Source organism: Argiope bruennichi, chromosome 3 (genome assembly GCF_947563725.1).
Source record: "Argiope bruennichi chromosome 3, qqArgBrue1.1, whole genome shotgun sequence".
Lineage (NCBI taxonomy): Eukaryota > Metazoa > Arthropoda > Arachnida > Araneae > Araneidae > Argiope > Argiope bruennichi.
Window position 1 is genome coordinate 79,819,516 of NC_079153.1, and position 17,980 is coordinate 79,837,495.

The following is a 17,980-nucleotide window of genomic DNA, read 5'->3' on the forward strand; positions in this document are numbered from 1 at the left end:
TTCCATTATAATTCTTTAAACTTTAAGTGATAATAAATTTTATCTTTAGAAATTGATTGTCGAAGAGGTTTAGCGTCAAGGGTATCAAAATGTTTTTAATAAATCGATAAATCCCAGCAATTATAATTTCTGTCACAGGCTGCATCATCAGCTATTGGATGAGATAATCTATACACTTCGTCGGCATTCTTTCTTAATATTTAACACTTTAATGCTTATAAGCTGGTATGTTATCTATAAATTGTGAAACTCGTTATGGGGAAAAAAGTTCAAAATGCTATAAACCAAGAACTACAAGATTTGTCACGTAGTTGCTAACTATGAAAGATAGTTTCATAACTTATTATTAAGCTTTTAAAAAGAAACTAATCAAAAATTTAAAATCTTTCCTCGACAACTTCAATACATTCTATGACATGAAAATCATTTTGATATCGTTTTAAAAATTCAAAAAATAAGCTTTTCATTATAATGCTAATTTTTTCCACATAATTATTTCCTCTGATTTTAATAAATTTGAATATTACTTGTAAGTATAAAATAATAATTTTCATTATTTCAGTGATTAGATTTATTCGCATGTATGTTAGTTGCCACGATATTAAATACATTTGATATGTACACATGTTTTAGCTGCTATATAAATAGTAGCAAATTTTAACAATAAAATAAGTATAAATATTATGATGATTCGAACTCGATTCTTATCTTCTCTATTTTTTATTTTATTTTATTTATTTCATTTTTTAGTAAATTCTGCCTTTTTATTTTAATGTAATGTAAGCAGTTCAAAAAGGGCAAATCATTCTTAAATCGAGACTTATTCAAACAACAGCTGAAATAAATACACGAAAAATATAAAGAAAGATATCAATGTGCCAACTTAATATTCCATACTTTGACAGATATGTTGAAACTGCACATGCAAAATGATCGTTTGATGATCATTGTGTGTAAAACTAATAGAATTTTTAATTCGTTAATATTCAATGTTTTGTATGATTAATTTTAAAATAAAAAATGAGCAAATATACTTGATATCCTTCATTTATGATCCAACCAGTCATGATTTTCAATATACGGTCAACGAGATTGTAATTATTTCTTGCTTCCATTTTAGAATTTGAATCGCTCATATTTTGCTTCGAAATTTACAACATTATATTTACAACGTTAAACCATTTTCCATTTTCGAACTTTTAAAAGTTCTCTTTCCTTCATAGGCTTTTCTTGTTTCAAAATTAATTGGCCGCATAAAGTAAAATTTCATCCACTCATCGTTCCCTATAAATCTTAAACTTTTCTTCTGTTAAAATGCGAATTTTATTGCGAGCCCCATTCAATGCAAACAGCTTTAAAATATCCGTAAAATAAATAAATAAATAAGTGGAATACATATACGTTGATGTGGAAAGTTTCAAAAAGTGGATTTTATGTCTGGAATACGGCGTTCTTCTTTAGCCTTAACTACCGCTAGTGGCCGTCTTTTCACAGTAATGGTCGTAAAAACCATAAATGTACCTAATTTTATCTCGACGTATGTAAAGTAATGGAATGATGGCAACTAAAGAAAAGAAAAAAGAAGCTTCAGGAGCTTTGATCCGGCGCCATTTCGAAATGTCTTCCGAAAAATGCCGTCAATCCGAGCGATTACCTACGAGGCCAATATTATGTTACAGTTCTGCGGAACTCATTTCAACAAAGCATTTCGGAACTGCAATTTCTTTCATACGAGAGGCCCGCTATAAATCAGTCTTGGAGGAAAAAATCTCCGTTTCTTCAGATTCCGAAAGCTCGCATTCTCTCCCTCTTTACGGGTTTTTTTTTTTTTTTTTTAACTATTATCATTGTTTTACTTTTTTGTTGTTGTTGTTCTTTCGCCTAAGTGTTGAAGGAAGGACTAGAATAAAAGTTTCGTTTAGATTAGGGTTGAGAGACAGATTAAGGGAAGAAGATTCGTTTAAAAATTAGGATTGGACAGCTATATCAACCTGATTTTTTGTATTTGGTTTACAAAACAAATGCACACTAAAAGTACTTATAAAGAGTGTCCCAAAATTAACGCAAGATTTGAATTTGCCGACATTCGCGCAGTAAAGTGTTTTCAACCCTATTAAAAAATAACCATGGGACAGCTGATAGTATAGGGTTAGCAAAAACGGAATGTTACAAAATAGAACAACGTGTTAACGCAAGATTTGAATTAAATAAAAAGAATATTTATTGAATCTTAAAGTGCACAGGATAGGGTTACGTATGGAATAAAACGTAAGACAAATGGCCTCCACGGTTTTGCTGGCACATATGCACTCTTTTGTTGAAATTTTCTTGACCATTTTGCATAAATGGGGCAGAATTTCGTTGATGCAGCGTAGAATTACCTCCTTCAATGCATGCGTGCTTGTGGACTCATTGGCATAGAACTTAGATTGATTTCAAATAATCCCATGAAAGGAAATCCAATAGTGTTAAATCATACGATCTAAGGGGCCAAATTTTCGAAATATGGACTCCAGACTTTCTTTATTTTTGAAATATTTTTCAACAATGAAAACACGTTGTTCTATTGTGTAACGTTCCATTTTTATTAATCCTGAACAATCAGCTGTCAAATGATTTTTTAATAGAGTTGCCAACACTTTACTTCACGAATGGTGGCAAATTCAAATCTTGCGTTAATTTTGGGGCATCCTTTATAATAATAATAATAATCTCCTTAACATCATTCGTTTGCAATGAAATGAGACTTTATCAATCTGACACAAAGGTGGGTATAGCGCAATTCGCTGCCATGCCTTAGAGACATTATTAGCATGCGCGAGGTTATTCTTTTTAAATAAATATGTTTTATTACTGTCCTTTTTCCCCATATTTACATATCACATTAAAATCCTTCCTTTTCCTATTTTAATTATGCAACAAAATTTTTCCTTTCCTTTTACTCCTTTCACTATCAAATCCAAGGTCACCATCACATTATCATCAGTACCTTTTACACAGAAAATTCCAATTCAGAATTATATACTTATAAGTATCAGGTACTAGTCTCGGCGCAATTATGAGAACTAATGCCCACTAAGTGATTCTTTTCGCTCTTACAGGAAAAGAATTGGTTACTACCTGTATCAAGTACAATCGAATATCTTTAACAACCTGCACCTACTACAACAGAAATTTGGTATCATCCCAACTCTATTAAATATGCAGCCAAGGAATCTTATATTACTGCTGTTAAATTCTAAAAATTGACGAGTTATGTGAATAGGAGACGTAGATAACAGGAGGCAAGAGTGTGTTGCCCTCTTGCAACAATTAGAGGGACAATCTGAAAATAAAACACTAGTGTGTTTAGGCCGGTTTTTTAAGTTAACTATGATGAATAAGCAAAGAAAATAATAGCCAGAGGAATATTAAATTAATACCAAGGCAAAATATGAAATTAATATTCGGGGGCCGTTTACTTTATCTACGTTGCTAATACAAATCTGTGTTATACGAAACTTATTCGTAAGTGGAGTTAGAAAATATACCGAGATAAATTATAATTTCTTGCGTAAATCTTCACTAAAATTATATGACACATTAATGTGAACTGATTATTGTTTTCTTCTTCGTTTCTAACTAAACAAACGTTTTCTTTTTCTTTTGTTTCCCTAAATATTTCTACTTTCAGAAAGTTTTTCAGCATTATCTTTGCTTTTATTCTTTAAATTTTGTAGTAAATTCTGTTATTCAACTGAACAACAGAATTGGTAATTTATATTTCGAGCTGAAAATTTGTATGGCGTAACTCGAACGTGTTACATAACACTTTTATTGCAATGTATGTCATCAAATTTCCCTTCTTCAAAAGAGTCATTTCAACTTTTAATGGTTATTTTATGGCATATTGTTTGAAGATTTCCCTAATTTTTAATGTTATATTTTGTTTTTAAAAGGGTTATGAAATTACGTATTTTCGTATTATTACGTAACGTATTATTTGGAGATTTCCTAATTCTGGAACCGTTTTATACGACTATTTCTTGCAATTTACGAAAGAACAAAAGCGAAATTTGTTATAAAAATATTTTATTTTCCGGGTTTCTAGTTATTTCTAATGTAAACAAAAAAGTCAACTCGAATTCCATTCAAAAAAATTCACCAACCATTTGTTGCTTCCCAAGGCTAGGCTACAGTCTGAAACAAATGTTGCTGCATTCATAACATAGGACGATGGATTTTTACAACTCATTAAAGACGTGCATTCATTCGCCTATCACTCAATTCGTGCTTCATTATTTTTATCATTGACTTAATATAAAACCAGCATTCTGTCTTGATGAGGCTTTTAAAAAAAGGCAATATTTACTGCCTTCGTATGCAAATCTCATATAATTCAGCCATTTTGCTGCCTTCATTGTATGTCATATATTATGAGATTGTTCCAAGTACTTTTTGAGGAAATAGATACTTTTGATATACTTACCTTGCTCGGAGGGACACATCAAATATGGAGATATGAAATCGTTAAATAAATAAGTTAGTTCTCGTTTCCAAGGTAGTTGCAATAATGTTGGTATAGTTCAGCCATTTTGCTGCCTTCATTGTATGTCATATATTATGAGATTGTCCCAAGTATTTTTTGTGGAAATAGATACTTTTGATATACTTACCTTGATCGTAGGAACACATCAAATATGGAGATATGAAATCGTTAAATAAATAAGTTAGTTCTCGTTTCCAAGGTAGTTGCAATAATGTTGGTATAGTTCAGCCATTTTGCTGCCTTCATTGTATGTCATATATTATGAGATTGTTCCAAGTACTTTTTGAGGAAATAGATACTTTTGATATACTTACCTTGCTCGGAGGGACACATCAAATATGGAGATATGAAATCGTTAAATAAATAAGTTAGTTCTCGTTTCCAAGGTAGTTGCAATAATGTTGGTATAGTTCAGCCATTTTGCTGCCTTCATTGTATGTCATATATTATGAGATTGTCCGAAGTACTTTTTGTGGAAATAGATACTTTTGATATACTTACCTTGCTCGGAGGACACATCAAATATGGAGATATGAAATCGTTAAATAAATAAGTTAGTTCTCGTTTCCAAGGTAGTTGCAATAATGTTGGTATAGTTCAGCCATTTTGCTGCCTTCATTGTATGTCATATATTATGAGATTGTCCCAAGTACTTTTTGTGCAAATAGATACTTTTGATATACTTACCTTGCTCGGAGGGACACATCAAATATGGAGATATGAAATCGTTAAATAAATAAGTTAGTTCTCGTTTCCAAGGTAGTTGCAATAATGTTGGTATAGTTCAGCCATTTTGCTGCCTTCATTGTATGTCATATATTATGAGATTGTCCCAAGTACTTTTTGTGGAAATAGATACTTTTGATATACTTACCTTGCTCGGAGGGACACATCAAATATGGAGATATGAAATCGTTAAATAAATAAGTTAGTTCTCGTTTCCAAGGTAGTTGCAATAATGTTGGTATAGTTCAGCCATTTTGCTGCCTTCATTGTATGTCATATATTATGAGATTGTCCCAAGTACTTTTTGTGCAAATAGATACTTTTGATATACTTACCTTGCTCGGAGGGACACATCAAATATGGAGATATGAAATCGTTAAATAAATAAGTTAGTTCTCGTTTCCAAGGTAGTTGCAATAATGTTGGTATAGTTCAGCCATTTTGCTGCCTTCATTGTATGTCATATATTATGAGATTGTCCCAAGTACTTTTTGTGGAAATAGATACTTTTGATATACTTACCTTGCTCGGAGGGACACATCAAATATGGAGATATGAAATCGTTAAATAAATAAGTTCGTTCTCGTTCCCAAGGTGATTGCAATAATGTTGGTATAGTTATGATGACCACATCTCTGATCGCTAAATGTATCTTCTTTTGGAGGAGAAACATGGGCAAGTGATAGCCATAATAAAACTGACCACATTTTGATTGCTAATTGACCAAGTTTACTTTATACCTGATTACATTTTAATTGTCTACTAACCACAGTTTAACTTTATACTGACCACTGTTTTTTCTTGTTGTCCTATGCCGTTCGTTCAGTGTTGACAGGGCGCTAAGGAAGGAATTCTTTTATATTTTCCTTTGGAAGATATTGTTATTAAATTCTCATTCGAACAAATCTCAAGAATAATGGCTTTTTCTTGATGCTCTAACAAACTCATTGTTACAACCATACCGCTCCATAATACTTTAAGTCCAATCACCAGTTTGTCTTAAAGAGTGGTTGATAGAAATTGGCCTATTCTGATTGTGTTGCTATTAATCATTTAATTTATTTTCTTATGTATCACACGTGTGAGGAATTATTGTATTGTTAAACTTATACGTTAAAATTGAGACAGTCATATATTATTCGATTTCAAATGAATGTGATCTCCAATGCTTTGTGACTTCTTCAGTAAAAACTTTTACAGATTCTCGAAGAAAAAAAAAGACTAATTCCGAAAAACAAAAAATAAATCAAATAAAAATAAAAATAAAAAATTGAAGGATTGAATGGTTAAATTCAAACTGGGAAAAAAGGGAAGTCACTTCGATGAGTTACAAGTTACAATTACTAGAACGATTTTATACAACATTTAAGAGTTGGAGCGTTCTTTTTTTATATATACGAGACCCTTTATAAAGCAATCTTATATACGAAAAAAATGGAAGAGGAAATAATCTAGGTTTCTTTGGATTGCAAGGGCTTAAATATTTTTCTTGCTTTTTCCCTACCTCTTTTTATTTTATATATTTCCTCTGACCTTTACTCTTCCATCTAATGTTGAGATAGCAAGAAAGGAAAAAAAACGTTTAAAAATATTACCGTGAAATCTTAAGATTAAGTCATATATTTCTACTGCAAACTAAGGATAACTGAAACGCCTATTGAAAAAAAAATAGTTTCCTCCAGCCGGTTCTCATGTTTTTCTTTACGGTCAAGGCAATCGATTTCATGGTTTTTGTAGGGGAAAAAAATGTGAAAATGAAATTTTCTAGTGAGAAATTAAATTTTCTCTTTTTAACGAATGTTGTGGATATTTCTGGGAATTGAAGAAAAGTTTTCGAATGGTTTGCGGATATGTGAACATTTTTCCGATTTTATTTACCTGAAATTAGATATCTAAAACCATATGTGTACTTGCATTAAAATTCTTTCTGTTTTTGCAGAGAATTGTGTATGTTTGGTTTGGACGTGTATCACATATGAAATTTAGAGAAATTGAAAAAAAAACTATCTTTGATAAATGACAAATTTTTTTTTAAGTATCCTTTTTTTAGTTAGTAAGGAGGGAAATAGAATTTGTTGCCTTTCCCGGCTGAAAAACGTTTTATTACATTATTAGAAAGAGTTACAGTTTCCGCAAGTAAGTAGATTAGTCAGGAAATATCCATTTTTTATTTGTTTGTCCCCCCCCCGTCTTATTCAGAAATGCATGGCAATATAAAGCTTTAAAAGTTTTTTAAAGTTCTTATTAAAATCAAAAATGAATTATTTCTCTACTTTGGGATACTTCTAATTATTGTTCGTTAAATAAAAATACAGTAGATATCTATTTTATATCCTATTATTATTTTGTTGTCTTTCATAACCATCTAGTTCGTTGGAAATATTAGTCTTTAATTTCAATTAAATCTCTTATATTTACCTTAATCACGATTCCCTTAAAACGGAATTCCCTTACCCTTGTCATATTCTTTCTTTGCATGAACCTTCCTAATGGAATAAATTCTTATGACATGATAGTGTCATTAAAAAAGTAATTTACCGCTCACTCTTTCTTCAAATTACTCATTGTCTTTCGTGGTAATATGATATCATTTCTTGGTTTTACTTGTAAACTGTACAGATTATAAGAAGAATCTTCCTTCCATAACTACCAATAAAGAAAGAAATGCACGCTATAAAATATTTGATAAAATAATGGAAGATCTTAACTCATTACACAATAAAATATGTTTGAGTTTCATTGCAACAATGTAGTTGTAAAATAATTTGAAAAATACGCGATTTTTTTTTGAAATTATTAAAATTTAACAACTTAATTACCATAACTAAAAAAACATTTTTTTATATATTTAAGAATGGTGTAGAAATTGTGTTGTGCAGTGATATTTCCATGAGTAAAATTTCAAAATATCGCTTAATTTTTAATCAGTTCAAATTTGGTGGTTCTCGGTCAGATTTATAGAATGCCAACAAGTATGCACTTTCATTCTCCTTTATAGTTAGTAGAGATTATAGTTTTTAAAATTATTAGAGCCACGCTTATATTCGGATGGGAAATTATAAACATGATTAAAAGGAGTGGTTAACTAGTAAGAATATTAACTTTCTATTTGTTAAAGGAGGACTTGTGGCCTGATGCATCCAATTATACAGCTCATTTTTCTCCTGAACTATTTCAGTGTTTAAAAGACAAATTCAACCTAATTCTCCACTTACACGACAGAATCAATGAATACTTTTCACTACAAAGATATTTCTGTTTAAAACTTTTTTTCAATTAATAATAAATCAAATAAACGGCTTTTGAAAATTGGTCGAAAACTTCATTACTTTAAGTCCATTATGCCCAATATTTTTTACATCAATTAAATGAAAAGTACTTAAATAACATTTCCTGCTTGTTGTTTAATTTATTTTTTTGTGGCAATAGGAAAATATTACCCATTTCTTCTATTCTGGCTTGTTTTTAACTCTTAAATAAAATGTCACAGAAAACGTTAGCATTTTCAATAAAATCGCTGTTATAAATCAAATAATGATTCGCTTTTGAAAGCAATATGATTTATTTCTTCATTTCAAAATCACAAAACTGATGTTAATCGATATTTTGAAATCTATCCTGAATGATGACTGCGTGACACAACTTTGTCTAACGTACCCAAGAAACATGCCCACCATCCTTCAAATACACATTTATGTGCTTATATATATTTTACTCTTTTTCACATGACGATGTTTCCTAGAGTCTGTGTACATACTTCCTTCAACAGAAAGATATATACTTATAAAGAACCCATGAAACCCAGAAAGTCCGAAGGTCCCTGAAGAATTTTCTTTTGACATTTTACTTTTACTTTTCTGTTACTTTTGGGACTGTTGGGGCATTTTTTTCCTTTACCTGTGACACTATTTTATGAAATTCTTAGCCTTCAGCCACCTGCGGACAAGACATTTTTTGTTGCTTCAGTTTCGGCAATACATCTTCTTCAAAATTCGAAGTATGTTATCCCTCGGTGGAATATTTCATAAGCTCTACATCGTGGTAGGAGGTTCAAGCAGCTGACACCGAAGATATCTTTCTTTCTTTTTTATTGTGCCATCTGATATCGTGAAAATGCCATTTTTCTTTTGAGGCATATCTTGCATAGATCATAATGTTAGGCTATAAACCTGCTATCTTATAATCTGGTTCTTATTTAATCTTATAAAACAAATTCCAAGGAAACAGGTTGTAGTCAAAAATGATTAATTCTAAAAAAGTTTCAAGTTTATATCTGCTTTTGTTTTATTATTATTTTATATATGTACTTCCTTTTTTAAAATACATAAATCATTTTTCTTATTTATTTTTGTGCTTGTTTTTTCTTAAAATACAAATTGAACTTTTTCGTATGAAAACATGCTTGAATGTGTTTTAACAAATAAATGTGTAATTTGTTATTACTTTATTATTATACTAGTAGCCTCAGACTACCAGATAGTTCGCTGAGAAAATTAGTTACATTTGATTTCAGATAAGTCGTTTAGGTATAACTTCGTGCCCAGGATTCGGCCATATTGTCCGACGTTAAAGTTGTGTTATTTTAGTTTTCTTATTTAAATTCTGTTTATTATGTACATGGACGTTTCTGACAGAGATCAGTCTTATAACATCATAGTGCTATTAGAAGCATTAATGTCTGGTTCATATACTTTCCGATTTTCGTGGTACTCTAAGCTTATTTTTTTTTCTGGTCTTGAAAACTTCGTAGTTATTAAACATAATCATTATTTTCTACTTTTCAACAATGGAAGATAATCATGCTTTTAAACATTTGATTCAACAGTGAAAACAAGTTAAATCTCAGTTAAACAATAGAGTCCGTCATTGAAAATTATGCAAAATAAATTTTAAAAAATGTTAATATTCAGTAAACATTCTCACGATTTTTAAATTAGTATGATTAAAAAGATTATTTCTTAAATTTTAAAACTATATAAAATTTATCTCAGTTAAACAATAGAGTCCGTCATTGAAAATTATGCAAAATAAATTTTTAAAAATGTTGATATTCAGTAAACATTCTCACGATTTTTAAATTAGTATGATTAAAAATATTATTTCTTAAATTTTAAAACTATATAAAATTTATTTTTGTGTAATAGTATTTTCTAAAATTATCTCGAAAAAACACCGAACTTCTGTTTATTTTTCAATTAACTAAAATTTCAAAAAAAAATCACTCTGAGTTGCACTTTCTCAATCCACCAAGGTATATGTATGCGCCAAATTTGATAACTGTTAGCCCAAACGGTCTGGCTAGCAGAGTCCATCACACACGCACACGTATAGCTCTATTATTAGTTGAGATTTATGGAATAATATTGTCGGAAAATTTTATTTAATAATCACCTTTAAAGCATATTTGGATAAAATTAACTCATCATATATGAAATATTGTTGTATAGAGTTAATGATTCTGCCATATTGAAAACTAAGTCTTTATTTTTAAGAAATAAGAGAGTCTGATGCTTGTTACTAAACTCGGCTTCATTCCGAACAGTTTTCATTGGATTCTATACAAATAGAAACATTTTGTGAAAGTTTGTAGAAATAAGATTCTAAGTTATTGATAAGAATGACATCATGCCCAAACTATGGTACCGTAATGACAATGCCTTGACTTTGTGACTACCAAATATCTTGTTCAAAATTCATTTATCTGATGTTGTGTGTGAAACTTTTTATCCTTGGTGTGCTGAAAAAGTTTGAAAAGCGAGTGTTGTTTCAGAAATTATTTTTGTCATCTAACCAAATCTGGAATAAAATTACAAAGCACCTTCTTCTTCTTTGTAATTTAATTCTGTTTAATTGGGCTTCTATTTATGTAGCACGAACACTGTTAAATAAATAATAATCTAATTTGAAATCACTCTTTAATAAAGTAGAAAAATAATAATAACAATATTTCTCTATCTGGCCTCTCCCTCTCTCTTTCTCTTCTCGCCCGTACCTATACCTTCTTGTATGTAGGCTTCAATTAGATGGTTTTACTTGGGGCATAGGCATTATTAGCTGTCTGGTATTGAGCATGAAACGCCTGCCATTGGTGACATGTGGAAGTTTGGGGGTGGGAGATAATGATTCAGGTACCGTCCTCGTCATTTGACCAAAATATAAAACTGTCAGCCCTATTCCAAAATAGTGTCGGCAGTCAATATAACCTAATTAAGCTACACTTCAGTCAGAAATCTCCTCATTTATCATTTAATATTTGCTCCTCACTTAATTACAAATAAAATAATATCAAATGTAGAAACAATATGAATATAACAAACTTTTTTTAAAGAAAAATTAAATATTCATGTAGCAAATCTATAAAATGCAAAAATTTGGCTCAAAAAGATTAAATGACTATAAAGATTGTTTTATTTCGCTTCAAATAGCAAGATAATTAATATTAAAATACATTTTTTTTTTCATATAAATAATTGTTATAATTCTGATTGAAAAGGATGGACTATAGGATCGATATAAAATTTATCGTTCATGAAACCTTAGTTAGTCATGAATTTGCTTGATAAAACTTTTAAATGATATAAAAATGATTTTATTTAATTTTTGTACAAAAAAGATGATTTTTTATTAATAATGTGTTGCTCTTTGAAAACTTAAGAGAATTTGTGTGTGTGTGTGTGTGTGTGTGTGTGTGTGTGTGTGTGTGTGTGTGTGTGTGTGTGTGTGTGTGTGTGTGTGTGTGTGTGTGTGTGTGTGTGTGTGTGTGTGTGTTTGGCTTGGTTTGGTTTGTTTGATGGTTTTCCTTAATTTTTATTGTTTGACTTTTTTTTATTACTAAGTTATATCACAAGAACAATTAGACACCGAGCTTTCCATTTGAATGTAAATTTTCATTTTTTATGTGCTGCTTATAATTCTGAAATATAAAATGCTTCAAATGGATTCAGTTTGAAATCAGTGTTATGGATCTCATATTTCATTATAATTATACTTCGTTGAAAAAAGTTTTTTGAAATTTTGAAGGTCTTGAGTTTTATTCATCGAAAAAGGCTGAATACCTGATAATAGGACATAAAGAAATTATCTTGAACGTTTAGGATGAATAATTAATTTCGAGTGATTTTTTTTAATACTGGCGATACAAAATGAATATTTATTAGTTTATTGAATCTGCATTTTCTAAGAGATTTTACCTGACATCATAATTTTAATCTTGAAAAAACAGCATCATTTTTTGTTGTTTTTCAATTTTGAGATGTGTCTTTAAGAGGTGTCATTTAAGAATTTTAACAATGTCTTCTTCTTAAGTCTTTTACCATATCATATTTAATATTCACCTTTCTGAATAATATGAGCGATGTTTCACAGTGTATTTCACAATGATCTACATATTCCGAAAATTAATTAATTTGCCTTTTTTCTTCTGTGATAGCAATAAAAAAATAGAAGAATGAAATGTTTTTTCTACTAGGATCATTCAGCAATTTATTCAAGCATTCCTTTTCGATAGATTTACTTGAATCTTCTTTACAAAACTCCTACAAAGAACTTTCTATGAAATTTACAAAATTGTATTTAAAATAGAATTGTATTTTGTTTTCAAAATTGCTGGAAATTTAAATAATAGTTATGAAAGAATAATTTTGCGTTCTGTTTATTTATTTAGCCCTTTTTCTAACATACATATATCTTCAATATAAAAAAAAAACTAAAAATGTACAGATCTGCACTGCTTATTTCCAAAATGTTCTGATTTTATCAGATATTATTATTAAATTATTATATTCAATTTCCCATACACTATTTAGAAAGGCAGTTTTTTTCCCTTCCTACCAGCTTAATATTAGTTAAACTTTATTTTTTTAATGTTTAATAGTTAAAAAGACATTGGAAATATTGGATTTACTTTAATATAATGCTTAAAGGGTGAATTCAAAATCTTTTTATTAACTTTTTAAATCATCTTTTCTTTTTATAGGAAAAGAAACAATGTTTGAGATAAAGTATTTATAACTTTAAAACAATATTCTACTCATTGTTAGCAAAATTCAGACTACTGCATTTAGAAACAAAAGATATCAAACAGTTTTATTCCTGCTTGAAACTAAATTTTCTGAAACTGTTAAATATCTTATTCTCAGTAAAGAAGAAAATGTTTAAATACATCATCTCTCAATGGTTAATATTTCAGAATCTCTCACTCTGCTGTAAGAATTTTTCTGAAATAAGTCGAATTAAGTTATTGTTAAAAATTATTTGAATAAGCAGTTTATTTTTTAATGTTTGTTTTCATTCGACTATGGTTTTTGTTTCTCGTTTCTTCTTCTTTGCATTTTTTTACCCTTAGATTCTATGAAAATAGTAATAGTTTTGATCGCGATAAATTAAGGTAGTGCTTTTTAAAACGGTTAATTCTTTTATTTATATAATTATATGTTTTTTCAAATTTATTTATAAACTTTTCCACCGAAATTTTCAAATACTTATGGCGTGCAGTGTCTTTGTTTTAAACAATTTGCTATTATCCGTTTCGTTATTGCTTTTGTATTAGATTCTATAAATAAAAGAAAACTGCAATTACGATCGTAGTATTTTTAACGGAATATTTCTTAATTTAACTGCTGCCCTAATTATCCAGAGTTATCTTGGGCTCATATATACTGCAATTAATTAATATCCCTAGTAAACTCGGGCTTTGCAGAATTTTTCAGTATGATTTGTTTTATCACATTTTTACTCAGCCTAGAGTTTCAGAAGAAAAAAAAACATTCTGCTTTGATTGGCAGTTTTTTTTAATTTTGGGGGGAGTTTTGCCATTAAATGGAAAGACTGAGTATATCTTTTGCTCGATTGTAGATACGATGAGTACTGGATAAGTAAGGATAGTTATGTTGAAAAAGAGTAAAAAACTGGCGAATTAAAAAGTTTACTTAAAGCTTGTATGGTCTGTTTTTTCCAGTTCTTTAAATTTAAAATTGGACTTTAAAAAAAATATGATGATTTTTTCCCAATCTTTATAAAAAAAAATTGGTGAGGGAAACGGTTAAAGTTAACCTAAGCAGGCTCTTCTATGTTGATAAATTTTTTTTTCTCGTATATGATTACACTAAATTAAGAATATTAGTGTCTTAACTTTATAAAACATTACATTAATATTAAATCCTTCATTATAAACCAATGGTGATCATATGATTCATATTTTATCATTGGATTTGCCTAAACAGAAGGAATTTACGTTTATTTCTATTCCTTTCCAGCCCAAATGTTTGTAATCGAGGAACCAAGGCTACTTGCTGCCCAGGTTGGACTCGAAGAAGCGGATACAATGGACTGTGCATTGTTCGTAAGTGTAAACTATGATCTTATTTTCTATTTATTTTAAATATGTAAAATATAACATTTCCGACGCGTGCTTTGTCCGGATAATGTTAAATCATGCAAAAGCTTTTTGGCAACAATATTTAATTTATGAAGTATTACATGAAAAAAAAATAATTTTTTGGGTCTTCATGTCAAAATTTGAATATTAAATTATAAATTACTAAAAAGAAAAAAAATTAACGAATAAGTTTTAAGCGAATGAATTGCGCTTTTGTGTTCATTTAATTTAAACTGCTTTCATTGTGACTATTACGCGCAGATTTAGATGATTTACTGCTATTTTAATGAAGTACTATTTAAACTGCTTTCATTGTGATTACAGAGGTTTAACTTTTTTATACAGTGTTTAGTTAAGCCATGCTTTGTAATTAACAGCTCTTTCATGGTCGATTCAAATATAATTTTGATGATTTTTGTAATTGGCCAGATTTGCACGCCTGTGTGGATAATCTGCCTTCCTTTTTATAGCAGTCCTTTCCTATTTAAAGCATTTTTTAATTATAATATAATAACATAATTTTAATTATTTATAAATTGCCAAATTTGCATCTCTGGGCAGAGAATCTGCCTTTTTTTTCGTAGGTTAGTGGTTGGATTATAGGATAGGATAGCATCCCCTTCCATATTTTTTCAACGCATTAGAAATATTAAAATTTTTATCCAACACTGCTCTTGTTGTTTCTTGCAGGTTTATAACTTGGTGGTCGTAGCAATTCGTTGCAAAGTCCTGAATTGTTTTGAAGAGTAAAATTCAAGTTAATTTAGTGTACTCAAAAACAGTCTTACTTTAGCATCAATAAGTAGGATATATATATATATATATATATATATATATATATATATATATATATATATATATATATATATATATATATATATATATATATATATTATTAATCTTTTAGAACTATAGTTTGGTAAACCGTACATCAAATTTGGTTGATTATTTCAAGAAGGTAGGTTGCTCTTTCAAATAATAAATTTCTTAATTTAATACATGGCTTCGAATCTTTGGAGGGAGTAGTCTTTGATATGTTTAGCAAAGAATAATTTTGAATCTTGGAACAATCCTAAATAATTATAACATTTACCCGAGGAATAAAAGCCGACTATTTGTAGCTAGAGTGATGGCGGCCATATAATTTTCCAGTGAACAAGACGCGCGCAAATTTAGAAGGTTTACTGCTATTTTAATGAAGTGCTATTTAATAACAGGAGTTTGGCAATTCTCTTTCAGACATTAAATAAATCACTTTAAACAGGAATATAATTTATACTTACGACAACTTTTATGAATTGTTATTAATATGATAGTTTATTTCGATATTACATAAATCTTTCTTGATTATCAGATGAAATTAAATATTTCAATCGCTTAAGAGTAGTGTAGAAACTTAAAAGCACCTACAGTTAAATTTAATGCTTTATTGTCAAATTAAATTATTTATATATGACAATATTTATTTGTGTTTGCTTTATAAAATTTATTTAACTTCACTAAATTAAATGATTAATAATATCTAAAATTAATTATATCTTATATTATTTTGTGTCTTAAAATTTTTTTAACAATTATTACATTTAGGGCTGTCGTATGAAATGGACCAGTTGAATTGTAACTCAGAAATGTCTTTTACCCAAAGGCATCTAAATATTTTCTTTACTTAGTTTAATTTTAATTTTAAATCAAAACGCCTATTTAATATTGTCTTTAAATATTTCGAAAGTAAAAAATATGTCTGTGGACTGTAATTAGACATCCTTCAATTTGGTAATATTATAATAGCATATAAATTAGCTTAAAAAATGGTAGAGGGTTACTCTCTTTGCTTGCTCCCTTGCCAGGTTCTAAGTATCATACTGTTGTTCTTTTGGGTTAATGACGTTTTTGCTTGTAACATGAAATTATGACGACATTATAGAGTGAAAGTATCGTCCCATAACTAAGTTCGTTTAATTCGAAAACTTCTCAATAGATAAAAACACTTTAACAACACCATTTCGTTCATTCCTATTAAATCTTTTTATGAATAATCATTTAACAGTTTCGTTTGTCCTAACTTCTTATTTTTGACTATTTCGATTTGTAATCGAAGTAGCACGATTTAAACATGTTTTGTTTAAATGAAATAGCTCAAGCGAAAATTTCTTTTTTTCAATTGACGATTAAATGGTAGTATTTTAGATTTATATGTGCTTTCAGTCGCTTTGTCTTTCATTAAGGAAAACGCAGAATTAAAAAAAACCGTTGTCTTAGATCTTTTGCCGATTTAAAAATATAAGCAATCCATTCTTATTGCCGAATGACGTTTTAAAAATTTAATTCAACTTTGAGTCCATATAAGCGTTTTATATTGTAGATAAATACATTTCTACAAATGTAGTCAGTGAGAAAATCCTAAACTATGCATACTATAGAAATTATTTAATTGTTTATATGTGATTAGAATAATTCTTTTGTTTTATTCTTATATTATGAATTAAAATGTATATTTTTATCAATTAAAAATTAATGAATGTTTTATTATATGAATTTAAATATAAATTTACTTTCGTATTTTTGTATGAAATGAGCACATTGGAAAATAGAAAAAATTAATACAACCATTAAAATTAACCATGTTTACTAGTAGAATGGCAGAAAATGATCTTCATAATCCTATTTTGAAAATCCATCGATTTCCTAATTGTAAGGCAATAACCTAAAAAAAAACAATAATTTTCTTTTCTCTTTGATAATTTTATGAAGTACTAGCCTCTTTTGGCGACCAATTTGTTCGGATTCACACAATTTTAGTTAAATCTTTAGTACTTAATTTGCATTAAAGCTTCCTTGCCTAAGTTTTTTTAATCATCCAATTTTGAAACCTACACTATTTTAGGAACTTTACAACAATCTGCTCATAGTGCTTGCTATTCGACTTCTTAATTTTCTGTCATCTCGGATAAAATTTGTACCTTAATTTTTTTTAAATATTTCATTTCGCCTAATCCAATAAGATGCTTGCTAAGTCGAAGAAATTATTAATGAAATAATATAAACACAATAAGATAAAAAGCGCAAAAAATGTGAAAAGAGAGCAAAAAATAATTCTTTCCTAAAATTTTATAAATTTTGCAGAATTTATTTTACGTGATATTTCAGAAGATTAGTCTATAAGACTTTTTCTGATTTAATAAAAAAAATAATCAGTATATTACAATAAAGTGCAAAAAAAAGGCAATGGCATAAAAGTACTTAAAATTCTGCAAACTTTTTTTGCAGCAAGAGCAAATTAAAAAAAATAAAATCACTATTGCTTACTTTTGCTAACATTAGCTGAATAAACGTCATAAAGTTGAGAAATT

At 28.9% G+C, this 17,980-nt stretch overlaps 1 protein-coding gene across 1 annotated transcript in view; it reads left to right on the plus strand.

Annotated features, from left to right (window-relative positions):
• LOC129962517 (fibrillin-2-like) overlaps positions 1-17,980 on the plus strand; it is a 286,239-nt gene that overhangs the window by 141,312 nt on the left and 126,947 nt on the right. The window contains exon 2 of the mRNA XM_056076268.1: positions 14,509-14,594. Coding sequence (XP_055932243.1) covers positions 14,509-14,594 — 86 coding nt within the window. The remainder of the gene's footprint in view (positions 1-14,508; positions 14,595-17,980) is intronic.